Source organism: Pan paniscus, chromosome 6, assembly GCF_029289425.2.
Source record: "Pan paniscus chromosome 6, NHGRI_mPanPan1-v2.0_pri, whole genome shotgun sequence".
NCBI classification, from domain to species: domain Eukaryota; kingdom Metazoa; phylum Chordata; class Mammalia; order Primates; family Hominidae; genus Pan; species Pan paniscus.
In genome coordinates this window covers 9,024,100-9,049,800 of record NC_073255.2, presented here as the reverse complement: position 1 = coordinate 9,049,800, position 25,701 = coordinate 9,024,100, and the positions used below count along the sequence as shown (strand labels likewise).

At 47.0% G+C, this 25,701-nt stretch overlaps 1 protein-coding gene across 4 annotated transcripts in view; it reads right to left on the bottom strand.

Annotated features, from left to right (window-relative positions):
* The window catches only part of SDK1 (sidekick cell adhesion molecule 1), a 963,741-nt gene that overhangs the window by 168,525 nt on the left and 769,515 nt on the right, over positions 1-25,701 (bottom strand). For all 4 annotated transcript variants that reach the window (XM_034963556.4, XM_063605603.1, XM_063605604.1 and 1 more), the window contains 2 exons: positions 22,327-22,518; positions 19,968-20,089 (listed from right to left, as the gene is read on the bottom strand). In XM_034963556.4, coding sequence (XP_034819447.2) covers positions 19,968-20,089; positions 22,327-22,518 — 314 coding nt within the window. The remainder of the gene's footprint in view (positions 1-19,967; positions 20,090-22,326; positions 22,519-25,701) is intronic.

The window sequence follows — 25,701 nt, the reverse complement described above, 5'->3', positions numbered from 1 at the left end:
ACTGTGGGTGTTCGAGCCCAGGCTGTCTCTTCCTGGGCTACAGATCCTTACAGTCACTGGGGACTTCGCAGACCTGGGTTCTCTGACCACGGCGACCCCCATGGGGGTTTCAGTGTCCCCGGCCCCTGAATCTCAGCTCCTGTGTGGCGCTCATCCTGCCTGAACCTGCCCTGCTGGCCTCTGCTTGGTTTCCCAGGTATTTTCTAGGACAGGGCCCTGCACACTCCACAGGCCTCCCTCTGGGGAAGGAGGTCTTTCCTCTGAAGGTCACAGTGTCTCAAGCAGCCTTCTTGGATGCTAAACACTTGCCTTAACTTCATTATTTTTATTATTAGGAAACTCCATTTATTAAATGTCGAATATGTGCTAGTCCCATGCTAAAGCGTTAAATGAACTGCTGGTCTCTGAATTTTATGATGAAGAAACTGAGGCTTACAGAGGTCCCACAACCCATCCCGGTATGGTTGGCCCCCAGCCTCTGTTCTCCATCCTCTGCCAACCAGCCAGCTCTCAGGGACCATCCCCCACACCCCTAACAACCATTGCCGGGAGGGTGGCTCGTTGCTAAGGTGCGTAAAGTTCCTCTCTTTTGCTGGTTTTACCAGGTAATAACCTCACCTTCCCCTGGCCTTGCCTGTGGCCACACAAATCCATGCAGGTCCCAGAGCTGGCTCTGCCCTGCCACAGCCAGGCCTGGTTCCAGACGGAATGCTAGCAGCATTAAAGGTAGAGTGAGGGGATCTGAGTGTCTTATTCCAGGAGCCTCTGGGATTTCTAAGCCTTGACATTGCCTGATGTGCTTATAAACACTGTGGACTTTTGAAGAGAGAAAAGCAAATCACAGAAAAGACACACACGGGAAAGTGGACGCTTTACAGCTACATTTCAGGACAGGTCTCTACCCACATGTCCACACTGCCTATTTTTCAAAGGAAGATCCTCATAATGAGATGGAGCAGGAACCCCTCTTAGGGACTGGTGGGCCCCCAAACATGGAAATAAAGAAAAATCTTGAGTTCCTTCAAGGGAAATTCCAGGCACCTAGCTAGCCCTGAGAAGTAAATGAGCAAGGCTGGGTGCGGTGGCTCACACCTGTAATCCCAGCACTTTGGGAGGCCAAGGCAGGCAGATCACCTGAGGTCAGAAGTTCCAGACCAGCCTGGCCAACATGGCGAAATCCCATCTCTACTAAAAATACAAAAAATTAGCCAGGTGTGGTGGCGGGCGCCTGTAATTCCAGCTACTTGGGAGGCTGAGGCAGCAGAATCGCTTGAACCCGGGAGGTGGAGGTTGCAGTGAGCTGAGATCGCGCCACTGCACTCCAGCCTGTGAGACAGAGTGAGACTCCATCTCGGAAAAAAATAAATAATAAATAAAAATTAAAAATAAATAAATAAAGGAGCAACCTGACAAACAAGAAGGTAAAAGTAGCTGAAAACAATAGCCAAGGAAGCTAGAGTCAGGAGATGCTTGGTTCCCAATAGAAACTAAAGTGACATCTTACCATATGTCCCTGAGTTGTTTTTCAGAAACCCGGACTCCCACCAAACGGGTTGGCTATGCAGGTCCGCTACACATAGACCTCAGATATGGGGGAGCTGAGGAAGAGCTCAGATATGGGGGAGCTGAGGAAGAGCTCAGATATGGGGGAGCTGAGGAAGAGCTCAGATATGGGGGAGCTGAGGATGGAACTCTGACCTCTGCTGTTTGCTAAATTTCTTCCTAAGGAGCCTGGAGGAAGTCACACCCTCAGGCCAGAGCTAATGTTCTTTTCTGCTGGTCCAAAATGTTTCGACAAAGCTTCACCCCCTTAACCGATCACAGATCAGAAAATCTTTGAATTTACCTATAACCTGTGGGTTCCTGCTTTAAGATGTCCTTTTAGGTAAAACCAATGTGTCACCTCTGTGTCCTGATGCTTGACTCTGCCTGAAGCCTCTGCCTCTCTGCCTTTATAGATCCTTACTGTAAGCCATAGGAGAGGTCAGGTCTTAGGCATGAGTGACCCGATTCTCCTGGCCTGGTGCCCTGAAAGACACACCTCACTTTCTCTCGCTGCAATCCCGATGTCAATGGTTTGGCTTTGCTGTGCCAGGCAGGTCCACAAGTCCGGTTTGATAACAATAAAGGAAACCTCCTCTGAGGTCCCGGTCCTTTGCTTCTCCCTCTGAGGCACGGCCACCTGCCATGAGGTCTTGGTATCTTGCTTCTTTCCTGCGTCTCTCTTTCCTACTCACTGAAGGCAGGTTCTCTTTGTACTTGCCTCAGAGGCCCCTGCGTTTAGCACAGCACTGGACCACAGCGAGTGTCAGCACATGGGGATTGGAGGGGCGAGTAGAGCAGAAGCAAGTTCTGTGGAAGGGCAATCCCACCCTGGAATTCCAGGGCAATCCATTTGGCTTTCAAACCCCTGGCTGGGCTGGGCGCGGTGGCTCACACCTATAATACCAGCACTTTGGGAGGCCGAGGTGGGTGGATCATTTGAGGTCAGGAGTTTGAGACCAGCCTAGACAACATGGCAAAACCCCCTCTCTACTACAAATACAAAAATTAGCTGGGTGTGGTGGCAGGTGCCTGTAATCCCAGCCACTCTACTCCGGAGGCTGAGGCAGGAGAATCGCTTGAATCTGCAAGGCTGAGGTTTCAGTGAGCTGAGATCACGTCACTGCACTCCAGCCTGGGCAACAGAGTGAGAGTCCGTCGCAAAAAGCACCAAAAAAACACCCTGGCCATTTAGGCAAAAAGGGGACTTCCCCCGGATTGTATGGGCTTCAACTTCTGACTAGGGAAAGCAGATACACTCATCTGCTGAGATGACATTTTCACCAGGATTCACCTCTGGGAGAGGTGTATTGCAAGAGGCTTTGGATCAAGGGCGTGCTAGAGAAACAGAAAGCCCCATACATCCTGCAAGATGTCCTCGCAGGTGAGTGCCTCAGCAAACAGCAAAATGAAACACAGCCCGTGGCCTCCCATCCATCAGCCCAGGATCCGGTCCCTCGGCACAGCGTGTGCTTAGGAGAGAGACAGTGTTGCTTCACGCCCCCGACTTCACCGAGGCATGCTGTCGCTGTCGACGCCGCCGGCAGCCTCGGCGTCTCTAAGTGTCCTGGGGACGCCTGGGCACCCGGCTGCTCCATCTCCACTACTCTTTTTTTTTTATTTTTTTTTATTTTTTTTTTATTATACTTTAAGTTTTAGGGTACATGTGCACATTGTGCAGGTTAGTTACATATGTATACATGTGCCATGCTGGTGCGCTGCACCCACCAACTCGTCATCTAGCATTAGGTATATCTCCCAATGCTATCCCTCCCCCCTCCCCCCTCCCCACCACAGTCCCCAGAGTATGATATTCCCCTTCCTGTGTCCATGTGATCTCATTGTTCAATTCCCACCTATGAGTGAGAATATGCGGTGTTTGGTTTTTTGTTCTTGCGATAGTTTACTGAGAATGATGGTTTCCAATTTCATCCATGTCCCTACAAAGGATATGAACTCATCATTTTTTATGGCTGCATAGTATTCCATGGTGTATATGTGCCACATTTTCTTAATCCAGTCTATCATTGTTGGACATTTGGGTTGGTTCCAAGTCTTTGCTATTGTGAATAATGCCGCAATAAACATACGTGTGCATGTGTCTTTATAGCAGCATGATTTGTAGTCATTTGGGTATATACCCAGTAATGGGATGGCTGGGTCAAATGGTATTTCTAGTTCTAGATCCCTGAGGAATCGCCACACTGACTTCCACAATGGTTGAACTAGTTTACAGTCCCACCAACAGTGTAAAAGTGTTCCTATTTCTCCACATCCTCTCCAGCACCTGTTGTTTCCTGACTTTTTAATGATTGCCATTCTAACTGGTGTGAGATGATATCTTTGAAAACTGGCACAAGACAGGGATGCCCTCTCTCACCGCTCCTATTCAACATAGTGTTGGAAGTTCTGGCCAGGGCAATCAGGCAGGAGAAGGAAATAAAGGGTATTCAATTAGGAAAAGAGGAAGTCAAATTGTTCCTGTTTGCAGACGACATGATTGTTTATCTAGAAAACCCCATCGTCTCAGCCCAAAATCTCCTTAAGCTGATAAGCAACTTCAGCAAAGTCTCAGGATACAAAATCAATGTACAAAAATCACAAGCATTCTTATACACCAACAACAGACAAACAGAGAGCCAAATCATGAGTGAACTCCCATTCACAATTGCTTCAAAGAGAATAAAATACCTAGGAATCCAACTTACAAGGGATGTGAAGCACCTCTTCAAGGAGAACTACAAACCACTGCTCAAGGAAATAAAAGAGGATACAAACAAATGGAAGAACATTCCATGCTCATGGGTAGGAAGAATCAATATCGTGAAAATGGCCATACTGCCCAAGGTAATTTACAGATTCAATGCCATCCCCATCAAGCTACCAATGACTTTCTTCACAGAATTGGAAAAAACTACTTCAAAGTTCATATGGAACCAAAAGAGAGCCCGCATCGCCAAGTCAATCCTAAGCCAAAAGAACAAAGCTGGAGGCATCACACTACCTGACTTCAAACTATACTACAAGGCTACAGTAACCAAAACAGCATGGTACTGGTACCAAAACAGAAATATAGATCAATGGAACAGAACAGAGCCCTCAGAAATAACGCCGCTTACCTACAACTATCTGATCTTTGACAAACCTGACAAAAACAAGCAATGGGGAAAGGATTCCCTATTTAATAAATGGTGCTGGGAAAACTGGCTAGCCATATGTAGAAAGCTGAAACTGGATCCCTTCCTTACACCTTATACAAAAATCAATTCAAGATGGATTAAAGATTTAAACGTTACACCTAAAACCATAAAAACCCTAGAAGAAAACCTAGGCATTACCATTCAGGACATAGGCGTGGGCAAGGACTTCATGTCCAAAACACCAAAAGCAATGGCAACAAAAGCCAAAATTGACAAATGGGATCTAATTAAACTAAAGAGCTTCTGCACAGCAAAAGAAACTACCATCAGAGTGAATAGGCAACCTACAAAATGGGAGAAAATTTTCGCAACCTACTCATCTGACAAAGGGCTAATATCCAGAATCTACAGTGAACTCAAACAAATTTACAAGAAAAAAGCAAACAACCCCATCAAAAAGTGGGCGAAGGACATGAACAGGCACTTCTCAAAAGAAGACATTTACGCAGCCAAAAAACACATGAAAAAATGCTCATCATCACTGGCCATCAGAGAAATGCAAATCAAAACCACTATGAGATATCATCCACTACTCTTTAGTTACAAAGAGACCAGCACTAAACAGACTTGTGCTTTATTAGCCCATAACACTTTCTAAAACAGTTTCTTCTAAGAAAATGGCTACTATTATGCACAAATAAGCACTAAGTGGGACTTTTTTTTTTTTTTTTTGCTTTCCATTTTCAGAATGAAAACAGTTTTAGCTGTACCTAAAGTGTTACCACTAGCATCTTCATTATGGAAAACTCTGCTCAGGGCAGGCTTTTGAGAAGACTAGACGTTATTTTGGCTATTAGAGCACAGCAAATGGCTGCGAATGGCAGGGGTTTACAGAGCTAACTGAGCAGACAAACAGGAGTGGTAAATGAAAACATATAACATTTGCATTCTCCCTTTTATGGTGCACCATAAAAATGCTCAAAGAGATGTTTTGCTCACTCTACAGTCAGAGGTTACTAATTAAGCAAAGCATTACTGAGCCAGAAATACCTATAAAAGCTGCTGCTTTTTTTTTTTGCAACCCACATCTGAGCATCAACTTATTATAGGGCCTTTCAATGGGTTCCTCCAATGATTAGGATCCTCCATTCCATAATTCACTGAAGGTAACTCTAAGTAATAAAACCTTCTTGGTGCACTTTTAAAAATGGTTAGCATCTAAAGGAAACGTTTCTGCAAAGAAGATACGACTGAAAAGTGGATGAAAGGGAAGAAACGTGAACGCTCTTCTGGCAGAGAGTGTTGTGGTGGGAGCTTTCATCCCTGCCCTGCTCTGCTGCTCTCCGCCAGGGCTCACGTTCACAGAGCCTCGAGACGGGGCTTGGCTGTTAGGACCTTCCTGGGCCTTCCACACCCAACTGATGGGTTCTATTGTTCCTTCCTCAGTGTCCTCCCGGCGCCCCAGCAGACCTCTCTGACTTCACCTCCCTGGCTTCTATGTGATTAATGACTTTGTATCTAGACCATGTGCTCCGGAGTCTTTCTCCTCCCCAAATTCTAGCCCAGGGCCAGGCACAGAGACTAGGAGTCAACAACGGCTTCCCAGGTGAGAGGCTGTGAGAGGCAGCCCTGGAGTCTCCCTACAGCGGAGAAGGCCTGGGTTTGTCTGGCATCCCATTCAAAGGGGGTGAGGTATAGGAGGCCCCAGAGGCCTCATCTACACTAGTCACAGCCTCAAGGGCCCCGCTGCCTGGAGTTTAGGACAGCTGGGCTTCATGGGTGCCTCTGGAGCCTGCCTGGACCAGGGAGCCCATGGGACATTCTCAGAGAAGTGGCTGGGGAATGAGAGCCAGGTGTCCTGGGAGGACCACGGGACAGGGGGTGAGCGAGCACAGAGGGAGGCTGGGACAGAGCCACAGACAGCCTCAGGGGCTGGCAGGTTTCTCAGAGGAGATGTATTCGTAAAGTTGCTCAAGCTCGACAGAAAGCAGAAGTCAATGTAACACCATGTTCTAGTTGTCTCAGTCACCCGTGAGACAGGCACTGTTATTCGGGCTTTACGGCTAAAGAACATGACCTAAAAGACTTCCCTAAAGCCTCACAGCTAGAAAGCGATGGAGCTGGGATTCCGGGCCCTGTCGCTGTGATCCCAAAGCCTGTGCTGTTTGTGTCTACACCCCGGACGGTTTTGTTCTGCTTGCTGCTTGTCACAGTGTCTTTCCTGGGGGATGAGTCAGAGATGATCCGTGGAATGTGATGAAGGCCAGGAAGGTGGCACGTGGAGAGAAGCAGTGTGGAGTTCCCCAAAAGAACGTGTGGCCAGAATTCCGGCATTAAGAATGAGAAGAGGGGGCTGCAGAACTGTTCTTTCCCTGGACGGAGCTGTAAAGGTGTTGGGTGGTGATGTGGAGGGTTGGAGTATATTCTGCTTGAGTCTGTAGAAGGCTGAACAGCAGCTCTTATCTACACTGGCCTGCCAGTGAAACACCCTCAGAAGGTGTTTAAAGAGATGCCTGCTCATTCGTCATTGTTAAAAGCATACCTTGCTGTTGGCAGGGTGCAGTGGCTCACGCCTGTAATCCTAGCACTTTGGAGGCTGAGGTGGGTGGATCTCCTGAGGTCAGGAGTTTGAGACCAGCCTGGCCAACATGGTAAAACCCCATCTCTACCAAAAATACAAAAATTAGCCAGGTGTGGTGGTATGTGCCTATCATCCCAGTTACTCAGGAAGCTGAGGCATGAGAACCATTTGAACCTGGGAGGTGGAGGTTGCAGTGAGCCCAGATCCTGATGCTGCACTCCAGCCTGGGTGACAGAGTGAGACTCTGTCTCAAAAAAAAAAAAAAAAAAAAAGAAAGAAAGAAAAGAAAAGAAAAGAAAAGAAAAGAAAATGGCAAATGTGGAGAAATCTAAGCCAGCACTCACTGTGAGACAGAATGCCCCAATAAGGATCATTGCCTTTGTAGATATAGAAAAGTGAGGCAGAGTTGATGTGCTGGACATATAACAAGTATGACTTGACTGGACTTCAGGAATTTTTAAGTCCTGTACTTAAGTCCTGGAAAGAAGATAGTGCAGTCATGTTAGACTTTGATAACTTCAGTTTATATGCAAAAATTTTAAGGGCAGCAGTGAAAGAATCCAGTCAGGGGTCAGGATCTGGGCAAAGAAGGCATCCAAGCAGAATGGTGTCCAAGCAGGGCAGCAGCCCACTTTGATCATAAGACTGGCCACATAGAGTGGAATTCAGCAAAAAAATAAATATACTGAGCATACTGGGAGCCAGAGAAGGGCTCGGATAGATGTAGAAAAGGGGAAGCTCACATAAACTGGGGGTTTTGCATTATATTTGGAGGTGATAGTGTGAAATAATGCTTTTCAGTATATGTGGCTAGATATAGAAACTGACCTAGCTATAGATATATGTACATTTCCTAGCTGGGAGCAGTGATGCCCCAGTAGCAATAAGCACACTACTGCCTGGATCTTGCTTTCTAAATCCCACTCTCCACTGCACTAACCCAAGGTTCCCTGGAGAAATGGCTGGGAAAGAAGAGAGAAAGAACAAGATGAGTTGGGAACATCTTGTGCCAGAAGATAAGGAAGTGCTCAAACAATGATGGAGACATCAAAAGAATACAGAAGCCAGCTGGATGGGCTCCCCGCCACCCCCAAATGGCCAAATGGAGGGAAGTTTGAGCATCAAAATTAGCAATGATAGCAATGGGTTAAAATCTGTTACCCAAAATAAAAAGTCATGAGTCCACACTGATGATAGTTAATGGAAAAATAAATGAGGAGAAAGCTTTTGCTTTCAGGAATAGGCCAATGGATAAATGTAGAAGAAATGATTGAATTTTTAAAAAATCACTGGTGCCCTCGTTGCCCTAATTAATTCCAGCAAGAAATATTAATGGATGACAAACTGGTGGATGAGACTGGAAAGGGAAATGAGGTTTTTAAAGAATCTCAAAGTATCTTCTCACAAAATACTGATTAATTGTAAAGTGGGTGGTGCAGAGGTGGTGGTAATTTTAGAGTGGAGAAATCTCAGTCAAGTTAGCAAAATAACTGGACTAACAACAGGACATGCCAAGGCCAAGTCAAACCCAACAAGGTGTAGCAGGAGGCGCCCAGCATCACTTCCCCCACATTCTGGCCAAAAATGCGTCACCTAGGACGACTCCTAAAGACACTGGGATAAATCCAAATTGGGGGAATCAGGGAAATAACCGGCCTGTAGTCTTCAAAATTGTCAAGGTCACAGAAGTCAAGAAATAACTGAGATCACAGGAGACTACTGGGTGCAGCCCATGTCCTGGAGTGGAGCCTTTTGTTACCAAGGGCTTTTGGGGAAAACTGGGCAAATCATGGATGAGGCCTTTGGGTGGAGGGGAATTCTCTGTAGGATTCTTAAGGCTTGTCTGTAGTTTCTAAAACACTTTTGAAATCAAAGGGAAAGATTACCCTTCAAGGGAATTGGAAATTCCACATGAACTGTTTAACCATTGGCTGCAGGCTGTGAGCTGGCCCAGGAGTCAGGCAGCCCCAGGGAGTCACCCGCACGTGGGCTCCACGTGACGGAGCTTCCCTGCCCTGGACACTCAGAGACAGCCCAGGGAGGTGTGCAACCAACACAGGCCTGGGGAAGGGGCAAGGCCACAATGGGGAAGGCAGGAAGCTTGCCCCGTTCATTCTTCCCTGGAGCACTAAAACCTCTGAACTGCTGGAGAATAGCAGCCCGGGACAGGCTGCCTGAGCACATCTTGCCTCCAAGGCCCAGCACAGAGGCCCCCTGAGGCAAGACCCTCAGCGGAGACGCAGATCTGTCATTTCCAAGCCTCACAAATGGAAGAGTGCTGCAGCCCCTGCCCCAGGGGTTCTGGTGAACTGAGTCGTGGGTCTGGGCGCCTCCACACCCACAACGTGTGGCAGGATTGGGAGCACTGAGCACCCTGTGCAGATGCCCATGAGGGTCTCACCTCCACCTGAGAGACCTCATCCTGCAGATGCCCACGAGGGTCTCACCTCCACTTGAGGGAGGGTCTCACCTCCACCTGAGAGACCTCATCCTGCAGATGCCCACGAGGGTCTCACCTCCACTTGAGGGAGGGTCTCACCTCCACCTGAGAGACCTCATCCTGCAGATGCCCATGAGGGTCTCACCTCCACTTGAGGGAGGGTCTCACCTCCACCTGAGAGACCTCATCCTGCAGATGCCCACGAGGGTCGCACCTCCACCTGAAGGAGGGACTCACCTCCGCCTGAGGGAGGGTCTCACCTCCGCCTGAGGGAGGGTCTCACCTCCGCCTGAGGGAGGGTCTCACCTCCGCCTGAGAGAGGGTCTCACCTCCGCCTGAGGGAGGGTCTCACCTCCACCTGAGGGAGAGTCTCACCTCCATCTGAGGGGCCTCATTGTGCAGATGCCCACAAGGGTCTCACCTCCACCTGAGGGAGAGTCTCACCTCCCTCTGAGGGGCCTCATTGTGCAGATGCCCACAGGGGTCTCACCTCCACCTGAGGGAGGGTCTCACCTCCGCCTGAGGGACCTCACTGTGCAGATGCCCACAAGGGTCCTCTGCCTGAGGGCTAAGGAACACAAGCTCAATCCAAACTTTGTTTATGAAAACTGGTGAGAAAATACACTATTGATCTTAAAACCCAGGCCAAACCTACAACCAGAAAAGGCCAAGTTCACTTATGAAAATGCATACAACAATCTTAACCCCAAACAAAACAAACAACATGACCAAATTGCTTCTGTCTCAGGAGCTCCGGAATGGTGAAACAGAAGGGCAGTGTGAACCTCCTTACCAACAGATGAAATCAGAAAAACCAAATGAGCAGCTCAATAGATGAGAAAATAGTCTGATGCAATTAAATTTATTTATGCTTAAAAAAAAAACCCAACTCCTAGGAAATCAGGATCAGAAAAGAATCATCTTAACCCAATACAGGCTGGATATATTTTTTAAAAAGCCTACATCAATGGCGTAAATGTCATACCTGATGATAAAATCTTACAATAATTTCTTTAAAGTAACAAAACAAAGATTGTCTTCTATCACTGTCCCAATTCAATATGATAGAAGACGCTTTAGCCCTCCCAGTAAGATTACAAAATACTCAAAGAAGAAGAAACAAAAAAGAGAAAGAAAGGATATAAAAAATTCAAAGGAAGAAACAAAAACTGTCGCCATTAACAGATGATATGAATTCTTTATAGAAAATTACAGTAAAACTAACCAACTAACAAGAGAATTCCCAAAGTTTCTGGCTGTAACACCAATACACCAGGCTGAGCAGCCACAGACTTCCGAGGTTTGCAGGCTCCAATTCGGCTTCATGGCTTGGCTGTGTGACCTGGGGAGGTAACCCAACACCTTCATGTCTCATCTGTGACACGGGGTTATAACAGCCACCAGAGAGCCATTATGAGAATTAAACATGTTCATAGTTGTGAAAGCACTTAGAACACAGAAGAGTTTATTAAAGAAACAAAAATATTTAAAAATCAATTGTGTTCCCCTATACTAACAACACAGGCAGAAAATATCATTTAAAATAGCTACACATGAGTTAATCCTCATGACAACCTTGCAGATGGTACTATTGACCCCATTCTCCAGATGGAAATTCAGGCTCACAAAGAAGAAGCACGTCTACAGAGCTGGGAAACAGGGGTGCTAAAAAAGGGGGGAACCAGGTCTGTCTGATTCAAAGCCCGTATTCTTCACATTACAGCTTTTGAGGTATATTGATCGCCCCTCATTTTCCTGCCTTTCTGAGAGCAGGTGAAGGCAGGATTAGAGAGCCCAGTGCTTTGCCAAGAGAAAGCAGCTGAGAAAAGTAGATTTAAACAAGTGAAAAGAGGTAGCATGTTCCTGGACAGAAAGATTCAACACCATCAGATGTCCACAAGAGTGGCCGGGAAGATCCTAAGAAAGTCAAGCAATGCGTGTGTGTGTGTGTCTGTGTGTGTGTGTGCGTGCGCACAAATTGGTTATGGGGAAGCAGCCCTCACCAGATATTAAAGCATAGTTTAAAGCCTCTCTAAGTAAACAATGTGGAATTAGTGCATGAATAACCAGGCTAATAGAACAGAATGAAAAGTTCAGAAATAGACCTAAGTGCATATGAGAATTTAATGTTACAAATCAGGAAAAAAAAATGGTCATTTTAATAAATGGCACTGAGGCAATTACATAGCTATTTGCAAAATGATGAAAATGGATTCATACCTCACTCCATATACAAGAACCAGTTCCAAATGGATGGAGTTCTAAATGTAAAAATGAAACCAGAAAATTGGCACCAGAAAATTGGTTGGGTTCCTTTAGAACCGGAAAGTGGGGAAAACCTTTCTGCCTATGATTCAAAAACCAGAGGCATGCAAGAAAGGAGTCATAAATTAGACTTCAATTTTTTTTTTTTTTTGCATGGCAAAAAATGTATACATGTTGCTGCTGGGAATGCAACACGTTACCATCTGCAGAAGAGGGATTTGGCAATGTCTGGGAAGTTTACATGTGCATTTGCCTTGTGATCCAGCCAACCCATGCCTGGGAATCTCCCCCAAAGATACAGTGGCAAAAATACTGAATGACTATGCAAAAGGCTGAAAACAAGCTTGAGGCTGAATGAGGCCCCCTGGAGATACACATACCCTAATTCCTGGAACCCATGAGTATGCTGCCTTATGTGGCAGGAGAGGCTCTGCAGATGTCATTAAGGGTAAGAACCTTAAATCAGGGAGGTTATCCAGGTGAATACAAGGTAATCACGAGTCCTTAAAATTGGAAGTGGGAGGCTGAAGAGTGGGCCAGACAGATGAGAAGGAAGGAGGAGGAAAAAGCCAGAGTCTGAGAGGACTTGACGTGCCCCAGCTGCTCTGAAGATGAAGGAAGGGGATACCGAGCCACAGACCGTGGTGACCTCCAGGAGCTGGGAATGACCATGGCTGACAGCACAGTATGGGGACCTCAGTCCTACAACCGCAAGGACTGCATTCTGCCGCAACCCGAATGAGCCTGGAAGCTGACTCATCCCCAAAGCTTCTGGAAGAAACATGGCTCTGGTGAGACCCATGCTGGACTTCTGACCTGCAGAACTAGAAGATGACATATTTATGTTGTATCAGCCACTCAGTTTTTGGTGATTTGTTATGGCAGTGATATAAAACTAATACACATCCCAATGCGTGTCAGCAGAGGACTAGCTACATAAACAAACCCCAGCGCATGCACACCTGGCAGACCTGTGCAGGTGTGAGAAGAAAGGACAATTGCACACATGATGCCCAGGGGTGTTCAGGGTGTGCTGTCACAGGAAGACAGCAAAGCGCAATATGCCACCTTCCGTGGAAGAAAGAGGAAGTACACATATACGTACAGCTGTTTATGTTGCCAGAAAGAAAAAGAAAAAGGATAAACCAAGTCTAATAAATATGGTTATCTATGTGGCAGACAGGCAACAGGGTAAGGAGACAAATGAACAGAAACTTCTCTGAATATCACTTTTTAAACAGTTTTGACTTTGAGATAATGTAAATGAGTTATGTCCTCAAAAATTAGTTTAAAATCCTCCAACAATTTTTTAAAATGTAAAATGAGCTAGGCGCGGTGGCTCACACCTGTAATCCCAGCACTCTGGGAGGCTGAGGCGGGCAGATCACTTGAGGTTAGGAGTTCAAGACCAGCCTGGCCAACATGGTGAAACCCCATCTCTACTAAAAATACAAAAATTAGCCAGGCGTGGTGGCGAGCACCTGTAATCCCAGCTACTTGGGAGGCTGAGGCAGGAGAATCACTTGAACCCGGGAGGTGGAGGTTGCAGTGATCTGAGATCACGCCACTGCACTCCAGTCTGGGTGACAGAGTGAGACTCCATCTCAAAATAAATAAATTTAAAAAATGTAAAGTGATTTTTAAAGAAAGTCAGTGCTAAAAATTGAAGCAAAAAAACAAAAGAAGTCCTGAAATGAATGCACTTAAATCTGTATCGAGATAACCACAATGAGAAAAGAACAGTGTGGCTTTAGAACAGTACTGCAACTGTACTTGTATACTGTAAGTATAAACTAAATATATTATAAACTGAATATAAACTGTAGGTATAAACTGAATATATTACACTTCCATGGTATAACACATTGTAAGCACAAATACTTAAATTTCATTCAGTAGTCTCTGTTAGTCATACCACTGAGATTATAATTTTGAAACTCCTAATAGTATTTGTGTTTTAACATAAAGTTTTCATATAAGTAAGATACACAGGCAAATTCACAGACCACAGGTTGAACCTCTTAATACAATAGGAGGATAAAGAAGATAATCGAGTTAGGAGTCCTAAAAAGCACAGTCTTAGAGTAAGGGAAAATATATTTAAAATATACATTTAGGCCGGGCGCAGTGGGCTCACACCTGTAATCCCAGCACTTTGGGAGGCCAAGGCGGGTGGATCACTTGAGGTAAGGTGTTTGAGACCAGCCTGGTCCAACATGGTGAAACCCCATCTCTACTAAAAATATAAAAATTAGCTGGGCGTGGTGGCGGGCGCCTGTAATCCCAGCTACTCGGGAGGCTGAGGCAGGAGAATCACTTGAATCCAGGAGGCGGAGGTTGCAGTGAGATTGTGCCATTGCACTCCAGCCTGGGTGACAAGAGTGAAACTCCATCTCAAATAAATAAACAAATAAATAAAATAAAATATACATTTAAGTAACATAACATAACATAACATAACATAACATAACATAACTTAACATAACATATACATTTAAGGTCAGTAACCTGAAATTTCATTGGAAACGTCAGTATGAACTCATGATGCTTCAGAAAATATGTTCTGTCTACTGGGAAGGTGTCGAAGCAGGGACCAGCTGGGAGCGATGAGATCCACCTTGGTGCTCAGGTTATCGTCTTTAAACAGCATTTGACACTCATGAAACCAAGGCCCTGCAGGCATGGCTCCATCTCAGCTTGAGGAAGGAAGTCATCAAAGAGTGCAGCCTCACGCTGGAGCCCCAGGATACGAAAGCCTCCCTAGGCCAAAGACAGGCCAATTCTAGGTTCAAGAAGAATAATGACTGCAGGTGACTGAAACCCACTGAACAGGTAAGAACCTATGCTTTCATGATGATACTCAGCAAAAGAGATCACAAGACAGAAAAAGAAAGAAAAATCTATTTAACATTGGAAGTAACCAGGGGACCAATTCCTCACCCTGGAAATTGGTAATTAAGGGAAAAGAATTAAGCATTTATTCTGCCTTCCTGTATTTGAGAGTAAGTAAATAGTCTGAGGGATGAGTGGAGATGCTTCTTTTTAGAGTTCCAAGAGCTAACTGAGGAAAGATTGATAGAAGTATAAAATTATCATCCTGAATATCCTAAGAACATAATTAATTCAGGCAAAGATCATCGATGGATGAGACCATTAGATAAAAAGCTGATGGCGAAATGCACAAGGCAGGGATCAGGCTGCTACGCTCTGCCACCCAACTTAGCATCCCTGAGTGGGGCAACTAGACCTACGTGCCTCCACCCTGCTGCAGTAACGGGGAAGCAGTCTTAGGGAGGGAGGGAGACAGACAGAGAGAGAGAGGAAGGGAGAGAGGAAGAAAGGAAGGAAGGGAGGGAGAGGAAAGGAGGGAGGAAAGAAGGGAGGGAGGGAGACAGGAAGTAAAGAAGGGAGGGAGGGAGGAAGTAAAGGAGGGAGGGAGGAAGTAAAGAAGGGAGGGAGAGAGGAAAAAAGGGAGGGAGGGAGGAAGTAAAGAAGGGAGGGAGAAAGTAAAGAAGGGAGGGAGGGAAGAAAGGAGGGAGGGATGGAGGAAGGAAGGAAAGGAGGGAGGGAGGGACGAGAGAAGGGAGGGAGAGAAGAAGGAAAGAAGGGAGGAGGGAGGCAGAAAGGAAAGAAGGGAGGGAGGGATGAAGGGAGGAAGGGAGGGAGGGAGAGAGGAAAGGAGGGAGGAAAGAAGGGAGGGAGGGAGACAGAGAGTAAAGAAGGGAGGGAGGGAGGAAGTAAAGAAGGGAGGGAGAAAGTAAAGAAGGGAGGGAGGGAAGAAAGGAGGGAGGGAGGGAGGAAGTAAAGGAGGGAGGGAGGAAGTAAAGAAGGGAGGCAGGGAGGAAAAAAGGGAGGGAGGGAGGAAGTAAAGGAGGGAGGGAGGGAAGAAAGGAGGGAGGGATGGAGGAAGGAAGGAAGGAAAGGAGGGAGGGAGGGATGAGAGAAGGGAGGGAGAGAAGAAGGAAAGAAGGGAGGAGGGAGGCAGAAAGGAAAGAAGGGAGGGAGGGAGGGAGGGAGGGAGGGAGGAAGGGAGGGAGGGAGGGAGGGAGGGAGGACTGGAAATGGAATCTACCAGTTCTTTGCAATGAACTTCCAGTTTACAGGGCAAACGGGGTAGAGGAACAGGTCAAGTGACCCCACAATGATGTAACCAGGTGCATCTCCAATGCAGACGTCCCATGGGATGACTGGCTGGGTTTTCTCAATGAGGCAACTGCATGGGGGAAAAGAGTGGGGGATTCCACTAGATTAACAGAGCTGTAACCTATAGTGACAGGAAGCAGATGAGTGGTTGTGGGGATGGGGAGGGTTGGTAGGGAGGGATAGTGGGGGCTGCAAGGACACCTTTGAGGGTGAGGAACCTGTTCATTATCTCAACTGTGGTCACAGCTTCCCAGGTGTGCGTATATGTGTAGCTAAGTCAAAAGCTGTCAAACTGTCCATCTTAAATATATGCAGTTTAAACCTGTATGTCAATTGCAACTCAATAAAGCTGTTTACATTTTTTTTTAACAATTTGAGAGACATGACAACAAAATGAATAGTGTGAACCCTGCGTGAATCCTACTTTTATCAAAACCACCGTAAAGAGGTGTTTTGGAAAATTTGGGGGAATCTGAGTGTGAACTATTAGATGATATTAAAATGTTCAAATTGCCAGGTGCGGTGGCTCATGCCTATAATAACAGCACTTTGGGAGGCCGAGGCTGACAGATTGCTTGAACTCAGGAGTTTGAGACCAGCCTGGGCAACACAGCAAAACCCTGTCTCTACCAAAAATATAAAAAGTTAGCTGGCGTGGTGGCACACGCCTGTGGTCCTAGCTACTCAGGAGGCTGAGATGGGAGGATTGCTTGAGCCCAGGAGGCAGAGGTTGTAGTGAGCTGAGATCACACCACTTCACTCCTGTCTGGGTGACAGAGTGAGATTCTATCTCAAAAAAAAAATAATAATTTTATCAGGTGTGACAATGGTATCATGAGAAAAGACATCCATATTTTCATGTAAAAATTTCTTTTCTTTTCTTTTTTATTTTTTTGAGACAGAATCTCACTCTGTCCCCCAGGCTGAAGTACAGTGGCATGATCTTGGCTCACTGCAACCTCCACCTCCCAGGTTCAAGCGATTCTCCTGCTTCAGCTTCCTGAATAGCTGGGATTACAGACATGCGCCATCATGCCTGGCTAATTTTTGTATTTTTAGTAGAGATGGGGTTTCACACGTTGGCCAGGCTGGCCTCGAACTCCCAACCTCAAGTGATCCGCCTGCCTTGGTCTCCTAAAGTGTGGATTACAGGTGTGAGCCATCACGCCTGGCCAAAGTTTTCACTGAAGTAAGACATACAGGCAAGCTCACAGACCACTGGTGTATACACAAAACAAGCACCCAGATCAAAAGACAGCACTCCTGCCATTCCAGACGCCCCCTCCTCAGGTGGACCCCTCCTAGTCACTGTCACCCCCACGGTAAGTAACCACAAGGGTCCCAGGAAAACCTGTTATTCCAACACCAAAGATTACTTCTTCCTGTTTTGGAACATTCTATAAATGGAATCACACAGTATATGCTCCAAGCAGGGGTCTGGTTTTCCTTTTGTTAAACATTATGCCTGTGAAATTCATCCACATTGGCATGTGAACAGGTATTTTAGACACATGTGTGATGTGTATGGGGGAAAAGTGACATGTGTTCTGAAATACGCTTCAAAATACGCCAATAAAAAAGCGGGGATGGATGGATGGATGCAGCAAAATCTTGAGGATCATTGACTTTTGCTGATGGGTATAAGAGGGCTTACTCTATTCTTCCTTTTGCATATATTTAAGATGTTTTACATTAAAAATGTAAAACCTCTTTAGAGGTCAGGTGCGGTGGCTCACGCCTGTAATCCCAGCGATCTGGGAGGCCGAGGCAGGCGGATCACGAGGTCAGGAGATCCAGACCATCCTGGCTAACATGGTGAAACCCCGTCTCTACTAAAATACAAAAAATTGGCTGGGTAGGTGGCGGGTGCCTGTAGCCCCAGCTACTCGGGAGGCTGAGGCAGGGGAATCACTTGAACCTGGGAGGCAGAGCTTGCAGTGAGCCGAGAAGTCGCCACTGCACTCCAGCTTGGCGACAGAGCAAGATTCTGTCTCAAAAAAAAAAAAAAAAAAAAATTAAAGAAACAGGTTGTATGACATAAAGCTAGGATGCTATGGCCAAGAAACTGTGGTGAGGGTCCCCACATCACTCCATGGCTTTCCCTCCCAGATGAGCTGAAATGCAACACTCTCAGATTCTCCTGCAGTGACACAGGGCCACGCCACCAAGTTCTGGGTGACGGAACATGGGCCAAAGGAGCGTCATCCACTCCTAGGCCTGCCTGGATGCACAGATGAGCTTTTGTATTTTGAGCCCTGAAGACGCTGGCATTTCTGTCGCTGTGGCCTGCCTAGCCCTAGCGTAACACCACATTCTAAAGCCTGCAGAGAGCACTGCCTCCTGGCCTCAGCTATGTGGCATCGTCAGACACCAAAGACCACAGCGCGTGCTTCTGCGGGCCTAAAAGTATTGCCTGGCTACTTCTGCAGATGGATTTTAATACTAGAATTGGTTTTCATGAGACATCGTGATTCTTGTCCTATATTTAATCTTAAGCGTTTTAAAGTTTGCTTTCATCAATTTAGTCTTCATTTGCTGAAGACTGATTTTCTTTTTTCTTTTTTTATTGTAATTTTATTATTATTATACTTTAAGTTTTAGGGTACATGTGCACAATGTGCAGGTTTGTTACATATGTATACATGTGCCATGTTGGTGTGCTGCACCCATTAACTCGTCTTTTAGCATTAGGTGTATCTCCTAATGCTATCCCTCCCCACCCCCCACAACGCCACAACAGTCCCTGGTGTGTGATGATGTGAGGTAGGGCTCTACTGCTATTTTTCCTAAGTAAATAATTGTTCCAGCCCCATTTGTGGGTCAGTCCCATCCAGACGGTTTGCGCCTTCAGGATCCTCCTTAGACTTTCAGAAATGTTTGCTTAATGAAACTTTTGAAGAGGTAGATAGGATTTGTTCCCTAATTTATGGCCAATTTCCAGGAGTGGATCGTCTTGCAGTATAGCATAAGTACAGTCATGAAAACCACAAGGATTTTACTACAGATAATAACTATTTTGAAACTTTACTACTCCTCATAATTTGGCCCTTTATCTTTTTCCTCCTGCTTTTACTGGAACATGGAAGTGGCAGATTGCACGGCTTCGCCAATGCCAGCATGATCCTATTCAAGCCTGGCATTGTCCCGGACCGCTGCGTGCTCCAGCACTTGCACAGCTGGAGTCGGACCGGAAGTCTCTCGGCGGAGTCCACTCTCTCAAGTCCTGTGGAACCCGCCCCCAGCTCTCCCCAGACTCACTCCCTGCCACCGCAGGGCTTGCTCCCCTCCCTCCAGCACCCACCCTCCTCGCTGTCCCTCAAATATAACAGCTTTCCCACAGCTGGAGGTCTTTCTTTCCCAGACAGCACTTTTCTCCTCGACAGCAGAAACTTAGCCAGCTTTGTCTACTGCAATAGCCCCCGTGCCCAGAATAGTGCCTGCTGATAGAACAATCGTCTCTAAAAATATTGTTGAATGAATACATAGCTAATGACACACAAGCTGTACCAAGCAATTAATCCTATTAGTATATTTAGTAGCTAATTGTGATATAGAATTTTAAAAAACTCAATCAACGACGCTATCCAATTTCGGGTACCTATTTTGAATCACAACTTCCATTTTAACCCTTCTTATCCTTGTCTTATCACCTGGTAGGACCCCAGCCTGACATCTTGTTCTTTGTCTTCCTACATCCTGCCCTGGTATCTGGGCTATCTCCAGCCCCTGGTTCTCCCCCTCCAAGCACACCCATCTCCCCGACACCCCAAGCCATCATCTGCAGGGGCACCACTCATTCACAGGCCCCAACACTGCTCTTCGGAAATGCTAGCTCCCGGTCTAACGACACACGTACCTGCCCCTCAACAATCCACCTGGAGATGGACGTTTTCCCGTCATAGCCTGGCCGGAACTGAAGGGTGGCGGAGCGAGGGCTGATGTTGGAAATGACCAGGTTGGATGGGGCACCAGGAAGGTCTAGAGAGGAACCAGGGAGGAAAGGGAGAGATTTACAGTCCGTCACAGCTTAGGAAAGGTATCAAACGTGTCAGCTTCAAAAGTAAACAGTTTCAAAACGATTCTATACCAAAAAAGGATTTGCTCTCAAAACCATGAAGGTGAGAAGCAGCACAGCTTCCCCAGGGGCATGATCAGTGCATGGTTTTTGCTTTAATGGGGTGACCCAGTGGGCTTTAGGAGACACGTCGCTAACATGGCCTCCCTGATGAGAAACTCTGCTGGCACACGTCATGTCTTACGCATCTCTGTACTTCGTATGTAATTAACAGATGCTGGCTGAATGAGGAAAGGATGAATGAATGTAATTCTTCCTGGCTCCTCAAGCCACACAGAGAACGAGCGGGCCGTACTTCCTTTCATAATTACCGTGGCCTCGGAGGGATGGAGGGAAGAGTGCACAGGCCCAGGGTTGCTCCCAGGCGGCGTGACACCTGGTCAGGATCAGGTCTTGAGCCTTAGGCTTCTTGGATTTCGTTTCCAAGATGAACAAATTCTCGTGCAAGTGCAGAACTCTCCTTCCTCTGCTTCTATTCAGTTGCTCGGGCAACTGGATAAGGTGGAAGGTGGGTTCTGAATGAGCCTCCTGTTGAGGGTGCCCGTGGCTCAAGCCTACTCCTAGAGGAGAGACCCTTCAGATGCCGCTCCCCAAAGAGCATCTCCCACCCGGAATTGTAGCACTATGAGTTCAAAATGAGAGCTTTTGTGTTACTGTGCCATGCAAAATACTCTAGAGAAAGATAAGGGGATAAAATGGGGAAGAAAAAGAAAAGAAAAATGCAAGGCTAGTGCAGCTTTCAGACCGCACTATCTCTGAGGAATGCTTTCTTCATTTGCTGTTGCTTGGGGTTTTTGAAACCAGGTCTTGCACAGGGACAATGAAACTATTTTGGTGATCAATTCAGTATCGGCATGGGCAGGGTCTGTAGGATCTCAAGGGTCCTTTCCACATCTAGTTTTTAATGAATTTGAAATAGAAAATGTTTAAATTGAAGGACAAGTGGACTCTTTCCTATTTCTCAGCTCTCTGGATTTTTAAATGGTTCTTCAATCATTAATGGCGATAAACTTCAAGCACAGTAAACAGAACATGGTGTCCCCAAAGCAGTCCTCGCCATTTGATTTGCCTCCAGCCACTACCCAGGATGAGTGGGTAAGGCTTTAAGACCCCTCTCCAGCTACAAGCATTCAGCCTTGGCAATGACGGAACAGCAACTCCAGTGCCCCCCTGCACCTTGGTTATCAGGGGTTTGGCCAAAGCAGCCAGGCCTCAGTTTCCCCTCTAACACTCCACTCTGTGGCTCCAGACGTAGTGTGCATCACAGTGTTTCTGGAAGCACAGCCTTCTGGAGGTCAGCTAACCCATTTCCCTGCCCTGGATAAACAATGTCCAAGACATCTCAGGAAAACCCTGGTAACTTGCACCCAGATGTGCTTCTAGTGTTAACCTTGGTAGCTGTATATACCAATTTTTACCCAATTAAACCACACGCCATCATCATTGATATGGTTTGGCTGTGTCCCCACTCAAATCTCATCTTGAATTGTAACTCCCACAATTCCCATGTGTCATGAGAGGAACCCGGTGGGAGGTAACTGAATCATGGGGGCACGTCTTTCCTGTGCTGTTCTCATGATAGTGAATAAGTCTCACAAGATCTATGGGTTTTAAAAACGGGAGTTTCCTTGCACGGGCTCTCTCTTTGCCTGCTGCCATCCATGTAATACATGACTTGCTCCTCCTTGCCTTCCGCCATGATTGTGAGGCCTCCCCAACCATATGGAACTGTAAGTCCATTAAACCTGTTTCTTTTGTAAATGGCCCAGTCTCGGGTATGTCTTTATCAGCAGCATGAAAATGGACTAATACAATCATCGCTACTGTTTTGAAAGTATTCATGGCATTTTAGATATGCATTGGGAACTGCCTTTAAACACTTTCAACGTGTGTTCTGGGAACTGGCTGAGGCCAAAGCAGGAGGGGAAGACAGAAGGGACGTGAGGCCGTGGTGGAATGCTCTGGAGAATGGGGCTGAAGTGGGGTCAACACCCATTTACCCTCCAGCATCTTGGCAGGAGGCCACTACTCCTTTTCAAGGCACTCAGTGGCTTCCACACCAAAGTGCCAATCAACTTCTAGCCTCAGGAATCTCCAAGAGAAAGGTGATAGCAGGAGGACCACACACGATTCTACTGACCTGGGGGCACTCCAGAAGAAATGGTGGATGAAGTCACCAGGCCAGCGCCCACGGCGGTCACAGCGGCCACGTCGATGGTGTAGGTGGTGAGAGATGAGAGGCCTTGGATCTTGTACTCGTGCGTCGTGCTGTTCAGGGTGTGTGTGAGACGAGAGTCGTTCCTGCCGTACACCTCCCAAGAGATCTGATAGCCTAGAAAGCAACAGGACCAGACCAGCGTTGGTCTCCTGAAGGCCAAGGGCTCACCTGGATTCCACAGCACCATCGTTGCAGGCTTGAAGCTATGGAGAGCTTGGCTGGATGTGCTGAAGGCACCTTAGAGCCACTGTGCTACTGACATGAGACACAGGTCAAGGCTCCTTCCTCTGTGTGCCCAATGCGATCTCGTAAACCTGCTTATGGGAGTGACGGTCCCACCACAGGGGACCATCCCTCCCTACCAGGGCGAGCTTCACAAGGACAGGGACTATGGGATGCTCTGGTAACCTCAGCACCAGGTGCGTGAACTGAAACATGACGACAGCTGCCAGCCTGCTGTGCTCAATTCAACCTTCTCTTGTCAAATTATGAATGCATTTCACCAATAATTCCACTAAAAAATGTTATGTATGTATATATGTATGTATGTATGTATCTATTTATTTTTGAGTCTGTTGCCCAGGCTGAAGTGCAATGGTGCAATCATAGCTCACTGCAGCCTCAACCTCCTGGGCTCAATCCATCCTCCCACCTCAGCGTCCTGAGTAGCTGGGACCACAGGCGTGAACCACCATGCCTGGCTAATTTTTTGTATTTTTTTGGAGAAATGGGGTTTCCCCCTGTTGCCCAGGCTGGTCTGGAATTCCTAGGCTCAAGAGATCCTCCCGCCTCGGCCTCCCTTAGTGTTGGGATTACAGCCACTGTACCCGGCCAATCATTTTATTTTTGGAAGCCGATATTTTTTGTACCTTGAATCAATGGCTCGCTCTTCGGTTGCAACTAATTCACGGAAACACTTCTACTTTTTCCTTCATGAAATGACTGATAGATCACTCTTCCGTTTTGCAATGCACTGGAAACGTTTATTTTCACCTGAGTGTGTGAGTTTTGCTTCAAGCTCTCTCTCCCCTTTTCACATATCCTGTTTTCTAATAAATTTGATTTCCCCCTATACTCTCTTCAGGCCAGTGGGGCCTCACGATGAAAATTTATTCAACCTGGGATTCCACTGTGACTTGGGGCTTAGAGAAAAAAGACCTGCGGGGCACGTTGGCTCACACCTGTAATCCCAGCACTTGGGGAGGCCAAGGCGGGTGGATCACCTGAGGTCAGGAGTTGGAGACCAGCCTGGCCAACATGTGAAACCCCGTCTCTACTAAAATACAAAAATTAGCCATGCATGGTGGCGGGCGCCTGTAATCCTAGCTACTCGGAAGGCTGAGGCACGAGAATCACTCGATCCTGGGAGGCGGAGGTTGCAGTGAGCCGAGATTGCGCCACTGCACTCCAGCCTGGGTGACAGAGCGAGACTTTGTCTTAAAAAAAAAAAAAAAAAAAAAAAAAGGAGAAATAAGACCCAACTAGCTCCTGAATCAATCAACCCGCGTGGAGGGGAGTTTATGTGATCAGAGAGCACTTAAAAGTGTCTTTTAAAGAGGGAGACAGTGGTGGAAAGAGCTCATAGGTCCACAGGCAAAAGAAAACAGCTGAAAACGCTTGCTCTTCCCTATTTCTAGTCAATAACCTCAGGGATACAGAAGCGCTAGGACGCACCTGAAACTTCCTCCTCACTCTGATGAAAGCAATAAATAAAGCTAGGAGTTGCACTTGCAGGTAAACAAGAATTTAGAGGACAGCATCTTGAGACTTTATATTTTGAAAAAAATTTAATGTCGGAAACTGCTCCCCCTGGCCGTGCCACAGGCCCCGTACGGCCTGGCAGCTTCTGTGTGCGGGCTGAGGGGACTCCCGTGTGGGCTGACGCAGTGGGGAGCTCCAAGGAACAAGGGCCACCAGAGGGGCGGCCTGGCTGCTGGGTGCCTCCAGAGCACTTGTAGCACCTGCCATTCTGTGAGTTGTCACCAAGTGGTGCTGCCTCCCTGCCTTTGGGGTCTCTGCCTGGGCCCAGGAGGGTCACTAAACCATCCTCTGTGGTGTCTTCATCAAAGGCGCCTGGCTGCTTCTCAGGTCCTGGTCTCCTTTTCCTCCTCCCAGGGAGAGGGGAGAAGGCTGACTACCCAGGCCAACCACTCATCATTGCCTTCTCCCATTTCCTTCCTAAATTTATTAAAAAAAAAAAAAATATATATATATATATATATATAGAGAGAGAGAGAGAGAGAGAGAGAGAGAAAGAGAGAGAGAGAAAGTAAGTCTTGCTCTGTTGCCCAGGCTGGAGTGCAGTGGGGTGATCACGGCTCACTGCAGCCTTGAACCACTCAACTCAAGCGATCCTCCCACCTCAGTCTCTCAAATAGCTGGTACTATAGGCATGTGCCACCATGCCTGGCAAGTTTTTAAATTTTTTGTAGAGATGAGGGTCTCACTGTGTTGCCCAGGCTGGTCTCAAACTCCTGGTATCAAGCGATCCTCCCACCGCAGCCTCCCAAAATGCTAGGATTACAGCCGTCAGCCACCACGTCCAGCCTGGGCCCTGCCTTCGCTTTACATCTTAGCATTTCCCTCATCTGCCCAGCCTGACGTCTAAGACATCTAGCCTGCCCCATTCATTCATGTAACCCTCACAACACACCTTTGAAATTGGAGCCATTGTTATCCTATTTCACAAAGGAAGAAACCAAGCCACAGAAAGCTTCGTGGACTTGCTGGAACCCCAGACAGCCCTCAGTGGATGAAGGAAATAATGGATACATGGTCCATTTCCAAGACAAAGTACCTTGAATCAGCTTAGGTCAGCAAACTACAGAAGAAACAGGATACACTAAGCCCCTGCTTCAATCGCAAACGCCTACTTCTCAGCTTCCCCCCACCCCTCAATCGTCCCCACCCCAACCAAAGAAGTTTAGTCTAAGATGAAAGTTTACTATCCTGCAGAATATCTCGTTTCGTCTGTTCTTATCAGCCTGCCCAGCTACTTAGGTCGTAAGTCAAATACCTGAAGACCCCCTGAGCTGACCAGGATTGCAGTGCACTGTGGGCTGCAACAAAATGCAACAGGACAACCCTAAAAAAACACCTACAGCCCCTGCCCAACAACCAACAGGCGATGTCTGGGAAGACTGTGACCACCCCCCCCCCCCCCCCCCGCCATAGTGCTCAGCCTATGAGGAACCAGGAGAGGGGCCTGAGCACTAGGGGATAAATCGCTTGTTGTGACCGTGCTGAGTGTGCCTGCCCACCAGACACTCGATCTTGCAAGACCGTCGTTAAAAGTCT